The sequence below is a fragment of the Thermobia domestica genome, chromosome 6 (assembly GCF_964235325.1).
Source record: "Thermobia domestica chromosome 6, izTheDome1.hap1.1, whole genome shotgun sequence".
NCBI lineage: Eukaryota > Metazoa > Arthropoda > Insecta > Zygentoma > Lepismatidae > Thermobia > Thermobia domestica.
In genome coordinates this window covers 150,949,753-150,958,384 of record NC_137459.1, presented here as the reverse complement: position 1 = coordinate 150,958,384, position 8,632 = coordinate 150,949,753, and the positions used below count along the sequence as shown (strand labels likewise).

The 8,632-nt window shown below is 37.1% G+C and overlaps 1 protein-coding gene across 1 annotated transcript; it reads right to left on the bottom strand.

Moving 5' to 3' along the window:
• Positions 1-493: 493 nt before the first annotated feature.
• LOC145687337 (histone-lysine N-methyltransferase SETMAR-like) lies at positions 494-982 on the bottom strand. The gene has a single exon (XM_081760793.1). It carries the CDS (start codon positions 980-982, stop codon positions 494-496), a length of 489 nt encoding a protein of 162 aa, XP_081616919.1.
• Positions 983-8,632: the final 7,650 nt, after the last annotated feature.

Below are 8,632 nucleotides of genomic sequence, written 5' to 3'. Positions count from 1 at the left end.
GACACCAAAAAATTCAACCGACAAACTTTGGGAAGCGAGTCCTCATAAAAATGAGCAAAAATCTCAATAACATTTGTTGTACAACGTGTCGTTTCGGAAATGTATATAAACTGCCGAAAGTATGGTGAAAATGAACATTTTAAGGACATACGGAGGTTTATCAAAAAGTTTGTAGAATCATCTAGAAGAAGTTCATCTGATAGCATGATAGTAGTAATCTTTCTCTACGTGATCACCGTACCTAGTGACACATTTTTGCTAGCGGTTCTTCACTTTCCATAACCCCATTATGCAAAAGTTTGTGGTTTAGCTAGGAAACAGAAAGGGTAGCAACCCTCTTAGTGATAGAATTCTAGTGAAAATAGCTAATTTTGTTGTTACATTAATTTTAGTAACCACAGTTCAACCTCAGAAATGATGTCATCCCTACTGTCAATATGGAGTCCTCTGAGTGGACACTTCATTCCTGGAAAGAGGAAGAAGTCACTTGGTGCTAGGTCGGGTGAATATGGGAGTGGGGTAATGTTTCATATCCTAATTCCACTGCCTTTATCATGGATGCATGGGCGAAGTAAGCTGGTGCATTGTCTGCCAACAGCAGAACCACTTTTGTGACCAATCCACGACGTTTCTTCTTCAGTTCCTCTCGTAAATGGGAATAATAGGTACTAGTAGTACTTTGTTCCTGTGATAGGTAATCTGTCATGATGACCTCTTCACAGTCCCAGAAAACGGAAACCATCACCTTGGTTGCAGACCTCTGTACTCGTGACTTTTTGGGGGTGCAAGAGGAGGGTGTTTTGATCGTTTGCTCATTTCCTTTGTTTCTGTCATAAAGATAAACCCAACTCTCATCCGTTGCCAATAGTCTGCCAAAAAAGTCATCTTCATCCACCTCACAGTGGTGCAACATTTCTCTTGCAGCGTCCTCGCGATTTCTCTTCTGGGAAGTGTGAGCAGTCGTAGCATCCACCGTGCTCATACTTTCCAAAGATGCAGCTGGTTGTGAATGATGTTCCAGGCAGATCCATAATTCATATATATTGCACATATAACACTTTCAATAGTTATCTTTCTGTTTTCCAGTATGATCTCAACTTTCTCCGTCAAGGCGACATCATCAATGAAAGATGGTTTTCCACATCTAGAGGCGTCCACGATGATCATGTGTCCAGTTTGTAATTGCCCTTTCCACTTGGATACCATCTCGCAGGATTGGCATTTATCAACGTAAACTTCTTTTATCTCTTCGTGGATCTGCTTTGCTGATTTCCTCTGAAGATTGAAGAACTTAATGACCTTCCGTGCCTCAAGCTTCTCAATCATCTCACTTTCAGTGATTTACTTGCAGAAAAGAAAAAATGCTCTAACGAGTTCAGAATTTGCATGGTTAACATACAAGGACCTAACTATTAAAAGCATGTCCGAGGGGTTCGTAGTTGGTCACCTTCTAGGTGATTGCACGACCTTTTTGATATTTCCTCGTAAAGTTAAAGAAACTATGCAATTATAAAGAGCTCGGCTTACTCAATCGCTGTCGAAGTCATACCTAGTCATGTTCATGTCCTTCAGTCATTCATGTTTAAATTTTAAACATGAATGAATTGAAACCACACGATGCATGGGCAATGGATTGTCCAAAATGACGTAGGGATCAGAGATGGAGTGGGTCAGTGGGTCAAGTGGGTCAAATTTTCTGGGTGGGTCAGTGGTTCGTGGGTCAACAGCATGTGACCCATCACCCACCATGACCCACTGGGACCCACCACCCACCATGACCCACTGGGACCCACCACCCACCATGACCTACTGTGACCCAACACCCACCATGACCCACTGTGACCCACCACCCACTGCGACCCACCGACTCAGTATGATCTACCGACCCTCTCTGCTCACTGCATTGTAGAGAGTATCTTATGAAGACTGGTAAATTTTTCACCGTTTTACTTTCAAGACCTTCATTTCCCTTTCTTTTCCACTTGTTTCTGTCTACTTACCTGAGGTGAGTAAATCTAACCAAGTGAAAAAAGATCTTCAGGCACTTTTGGATATTGATATTTTTAATAGTAAAAATAGCAATTGGACTTATACTAGTACTTGGCTTTCGAGACCTGTAAGTTTTTAGAGCTAACTACTGGAAAAAATACATTTTTGAATCACTGTAACATATAAATTATTATATATATATATAAAAAAATTGAATGTAACTATGTGTGCCTGATCATCACGGTCAAATTGCAAAGTGAAATGAAATTATTTTTGGTATATAGTTAGGCCTTAATCCAAATTGGGATGTTATATTGCTTTTATAATAATGCATAATATCCTAAGGAGGTAGTGAGGATCCGAATTTTTGCGAAAAAAATTAGTATCTCGCAAACCGTTAAACTTACGGAGATGAAATTCTGTGTATTAACTCTTTACTGAAAATAAACAGAGTGTGTCCTAGCATTTTTAAAATTCTCCTTTATGTGGGGGGGGGGGTTGTAAAAATGATCGAAAACGATCGATGTTATTTAAGAAAAAAATTAGAAACAAAAAATACAGTGCTTGGCTTCATATATCCATTGCTTTCTGCTATAATAATTGCTGAAGCTTATGTTTATTATATGGAGCGCTTACAGCACAGGGCAATCAACCCAGTTGTGAGAAAAATAGGCATAAAATTTGTACTCTAAGCTTAATTACATGGAAATTTTAAGTTTGGATTGTACGCATAATTGTACGGAAAATTTTACACTTTTTCCCCCTTTACGTTGGTCTACTTACTTTGATTTGGAACTTTGAAATTTCATCCTTTTTTCCACTGAAAAGTATTGATAATTCAACATGGAAATAATTATACTATGATAATTTAATTGAAATTCCTCGTAATTTGGAACATGGCAAACAGCAGTGTGATAATTGAAGTTGAAGAAGGAGGGAAATTCCCATTCACCTCTGAACACTTTCCAGGAACCTCGTTCCCTTTCGCTTTCTAGACGGGGGAGGGAACTTGGTAATGGTATCAAACCTTCATGTGTAATTACAAAAATTAAATTTATGAACAAATAAGAAATCATCAGTTTATCAGGCTTTAATTGATAATTTATTCACAAGATTCCCTATCGAAGGCGTGGTAGATGAAGTTTCTGTTCTACATGGGTCGACATTGCCAACTGACATGGTCGATATGGAAAAGATGTATGGTGATAGAGAGTTGATATTTCTTGCTGAGTATTTCAAACCTGACCAAGAAAAATCGTTATCAGACTTAAGTCTAACAAGCAGATTGTCGATGAGAAGTTGCAGAAATCGGGTGGAAATATTATCAATTTCCACGACAGAGTGCGAACGGGGATTTCCCCTTATGAATTTACAGATGACTGATATTAGAAATACACTAAGTGCTCAAACATTATCTAACTTGTTGCTCATCAATGTTAATGGCCCAGCGCTAGACAAGCTCAAAGTAAACGAGCTAGTTATTTCTTGGCTGAAGGATGGACATCATTCCACTGCGGATGATTTACCGCCAAAAAGTTACCAACAGGAAATAAATCCGATTTCAGATTTGTTTTAAGGTGGAAAATTACCAGTTACGGAAAATGTTTACTTGTATTACTAATGGCTTATTTGTGTTATTCAACTTTATACCTAATTTTTAGTAAGTCTCTTCTTTGCTTTAGGTAAACTACTTTGAATAAATATTCATAATAATTGCAATTATGCATATTTGTAACTTTAATTTAACGTGGTGTTTTAGTGATTACACAAATTACAATTATGAGCATACTTTATGGAGATGCTCTTACAGAGGGTACCCGAGCACCTTTATACCCTATGAACAACTGATTTTTCAAGCCTTTTGTGAGAAAAAGACTGTGAACTGAGAAACCATAACTTTTTCCATATTGTACAGGGGTATTTTCCTGCGAATAGAAGTTTCTTTTGGAATGCGTTCAGAAATTAACACTTGAAAGAATACTCTCTTAGTACAAGTATCTTTTAGGGAAACACTAATTTCCCCCCACCTCGAACTGTTTCAATTTCCTCACTAACAAACACTTTACCAGTTTATATCGTAAAGGTCAGATCCACTGTTATTGTAACAGAGTGGTGCTTGAGCGATTGACTAGAAATTTAAACTCCGATTAGTGACAATTTCACAGTCTTGTTTTATTACAACTGTAAACTCTTTAGTCAGTTCAGAAGAGGCCGTGGATAGTGTTCAGAGTTGATGACGATGGATTATGGTGAGTCAGAGTAGGTCAAAGTGGATAAGAGTGGTTCATGGTGGGTGGTGGGTCATGGTGGGTCACAGTGGGTCACAGTGGGTCATGGTGGGTGGTGGGTCAGAGTGGGTCACGGTGGGTGGTGGGTCAGTGGGTCGTGGGTCAAGTTTTCATTGACCCACGCCAACTCTGGTAGGGATTCCGAATAATCTACTAAGTAAAGGTGGGTCAAAATAGGTATGGATGGTGAGGTTTTCCAGCTGGTAACAATAATTCATTTGTACCAAGTCGATATCTTACACACGCACAAGATAGTGGGCATTGTTAAACCCGCTGTGTGCGGTGGCCAACAGTGAGATTGTAAATATGAAATACAATATGTAGCCGAATGGTTGTAGGGAGACACATGCAGTGTAGGTACAGAACAGCACATGAACAAATATTTTTACAATTGTGGAAACACATAACGAAAAACTAAACCGATGTGGAAATAGAAAACGTGTACACACACATGAGAAAGGGAGACAAACAAACATTAGTCCAGTAAAAATACGATTTAACCTAGGACTAATTGCAAAAGAAATGAAACCAATTGTTTTATTTTATGTTCTTATTGAATATACAAAAAGTATAGAACAATCTAAGTAGGGGTATACCCTTTTAATACGGTGGCCAGCATACCTTCAAATACATTACAGATATATAGCTATTTCATTTTATTTCGAGAAAACTATTAACTTTGAAGTGAAAGTTTTCAGTTTAATATTTGTTTGTCTTCCTTTAACCTTCATTTTGATACTCAGATCACTAAAATCGAGCTCATACTTCTAAAGTTATACAGCAATTTATTTGGGACATGTGGTTCCGCAGGTTATAAATATATAGTAGCATCGCAGGTATGTTAAGAGAAACTTTGCTGCTTTCAAAACTTCCACAGAAACATATGTGCTGCCTTATTTTGAAAATCATTATTATTATTAGTTGATTTTTTTTAGATAATTTTATAACAAAAATATTTTTTGACTTCAATATACTGGTTTTCTTTTAGGTTGTGACTTTTTAATATGCTAAATTATCTTTTTTTTCAGTGTAGTGCTGATTAAATGTGTTGTTCAGTGGTTATATGTATACATGACTCCAAAAGTGCATCACCTCCTGCAATTCTCCTTTTCCTGCAATAGCAGGCAACCCAAAAAGCTCGGCGGTTGGGTTTGGTTGCAAATTGGAAAGGCGTTGGACTAAACCTCAATTCTGTTACAAATATATCAGTGTGGCAAACTGCAAATAAGAGAATAAAACAAATTGTTAAGAATGACAATTTTATTATTGTGACGGAGTTGGATGACATCAAAAGTTTCAAAATGACTTACTTAAGCAGTTCAAAAAAGATGAATGGTAAGAAACAGATATAAGAAGAAAGCATTTCTCTCTTTCCCCCCTCCCCACCCAAAAAAAGAAACTCATAAAAAGAAAAAGTTATATAATATAAAGGTTTCATGTAAAAACCTAACAGCACAAAAACAAATAGCCAAACGAAACGAAAAAGAGACAAACACAGAATAGGGGACACCAGTGGCGTAGCAGACTTGCAGTCCTCCCATGCAAGATAAAAAAATGAGACCCTAGTTGTAAACCCCATTGTTAATAATAATAATAATAATAATAATAATAATAATAATTATTATTATTATTATTAAAAAGTCGTTTGCTTTTCAAAATCTCTGACTCAGCCTAAGAGCATGAATGCTTATAGCGATCATGTGTGCACGTTTTGTCAATGAGAGGTCCCAATGGCCAAAAGGGGTGGAAATCTCCAAGAGAGAGAAATAAAAAAAACTTTCTTATGGTAAATTCTAGTTCAAAGTTCGAAGCACTTGCTTTTGCACGTGATTTTTTGTTTCCTTTTTCAGGGAACAGAAAAGTTCTGGCGCCTAAGAAATTATACCATATAGTATTGCAAATTTGCTAGTGGATGTATTTACATTGCAATTTGTGGTAATAAAGATATTACGATTAGAAAACTATATTGTAAAAAGTAAGTTTAATTTCTTCATCCATCGCAAGTCTTAGGGGTCCCTTATACCTCGCCGCCCCCCGAATATCGATATCGAAAATTTAGAATGATATATTCATGTCCATATATTCGCGATATCGAATGTTGATATATTATAATAAAGATATCGGCGATAGCGATATATCGACATATCACAGGCCCAGATCCGAGAAGTGATGCTTGAAATATACTGGAATCAACAATCAAATTCTAAATAAGTTCTCCATTTCCGTATTCAATGTTGAGGGGGAAGGGTATGAACCCGAATAGAAATTTTAAGAAAAACAAATGTTAAAAGTACGTTTTCCGTCTCCCCTTGAATACAAAAATTAAAAGAAAACTATTACTGTAATTTACCTTTTACTTCTGTTTCTGATTGTTATCACAAATCTGTACACATACTTTACATGGTATACCAATACACTCTATAACTTTTCACAACCAAGCAAGCCGGAAGATGAATTTCCTGTGATATTAAAGTGGAATGTTCTACAATGAATAGTCATAATTCATTGGCCATATTTCTATCAGTACTTTGGTACGGACTAAGAGCTACAAGACTAACAGAACTAGAAATTAGAGATTTTATTGTTTTTTTTATCTCAGACTAAAAGACTTCTGAATTTTCCTAAGATTTTCATTTTCTTAATATAAGTTCCCTATTCTGGGCTAATTCTGGCTACCGCGGTTTCGAAGTAATCCGTAGACGAAAAAGTAAAGTTTGTCGACTCTCAACTCTCGACAGTTTGTGAGAAGATATTTCACAGTTCATGTTGTTATTCCTTCGTTACAAAAACACTTCTAGTTGACTCTATTCATGGTAAGTTACTGAACTTATAAACATTTACAATTATTGAAAAATGAATAATTATTTTTAAACATAAAAAGTCGTTACAGTTCAGTAGAATGCAGTAGTAGATGGAAGTGAACAGATAGAGACATGCCTAGTTTTGCAATCGACTTAGCGTCTCAAGAGAGCGCATCATCATTATCCGCGATACTCTACCAAAATAGAAAGTGGTTAAATTTTTCTAGTACTTCCGGTATCAACATTGATTTCTGTAGAGCAAAAACGCTAAATGATACTTAGAAGCGTTTTTATTTAAAATATCAATTCCGCGTTCTAAATATAGATTTCAATTCCTCAGCTAAACCTCTATTCAAACCGAAACTGGTAGAAACGAACCACTTCTGGATTCAACATTAATCGTCATAGAACAATAACGGTGAAAGATATCGAGAAGCATTTTTTTAAAAAAAAGTAATTGATTCAGCGTTTCAAAAGAACTACCATGATCACTCACAATATTACCTAAAATGGAAGTGGTTGAAATTTACTAGAATTCCCGGTTTCAATACTGATTTCCAAGAAGCAAGAACAGTAAAAGTTATTGAGAAAAGGCATTTTGCAATCAATTCAGCCATACCAGATAGATGACCATACTATCACCACCTGCAATACCTTACTAAAACCGATGGTAGAAGAAATTTACTAGTATTTTCGATTTCAATATTTATTTCCATAGAGCAAACACTTTAAGAGATATAGAAAAGCCGTTTTCGTCACACAGATTCAACATCCCAAAAATGAGTTTGATCTTGACTTTTTTCCATCTATAAAACCGGAGGAGGTGCAAATTTACGATTTTCGGTTACAACATTGATGGCACAATCGATAAAAGGAAAATATGTACTAGCATACAGTTTTCTTGGTGTGAATTCAGTAGCGCAAATACATACTAGGATCATTTAGCTTGAACTGGCAACACTGCTACGATTGGAGTGTCGTGTAGGCAGGAGACAAATGACGAATGTAGTGTGTTCCGTGGAGTGTACGAGTCAGTTCAACGCTGCTGCGGTCCCATATTACGGTGTGTGTGGTGAGTAGACATTGTTAAAGTGATTGTTGTGCGAAATACCGCCCTAACGCAATGTTCACGTGTGCAGAACGTGTGTTTATCAAATTCCAGGTGACACGAGGGCGAAATGCTAGGACGATTCACAGAGGATTAGTAGAGGCCTGTGGTGAAGCTGCTCTACCGTATCGGACAGTGGGTTGCAGCATTTCAGGCAGGATGACACTCAACAGACAAATTGCACGGTTGAGGACATATGCGAGCGGCTACGGACGAAATTCATCTTGCAAGAATATGGACACTGCTTAACGGTGATCGGCGCTGGACTTACAGTGAATTGGCGCAGGAGCTGGACATTTCTCACGGATCAGTGTTCTGCATGCTATCACAAGATCTTGTAATGCAAAATTGCAGCTGTATGGGTATTCCATGCTCTGACCGAGGTTCAAAATTGGCATAGGTGGGAATGTGTGCGCCTACACCTTCAACGTTACAATGAGGAAGGT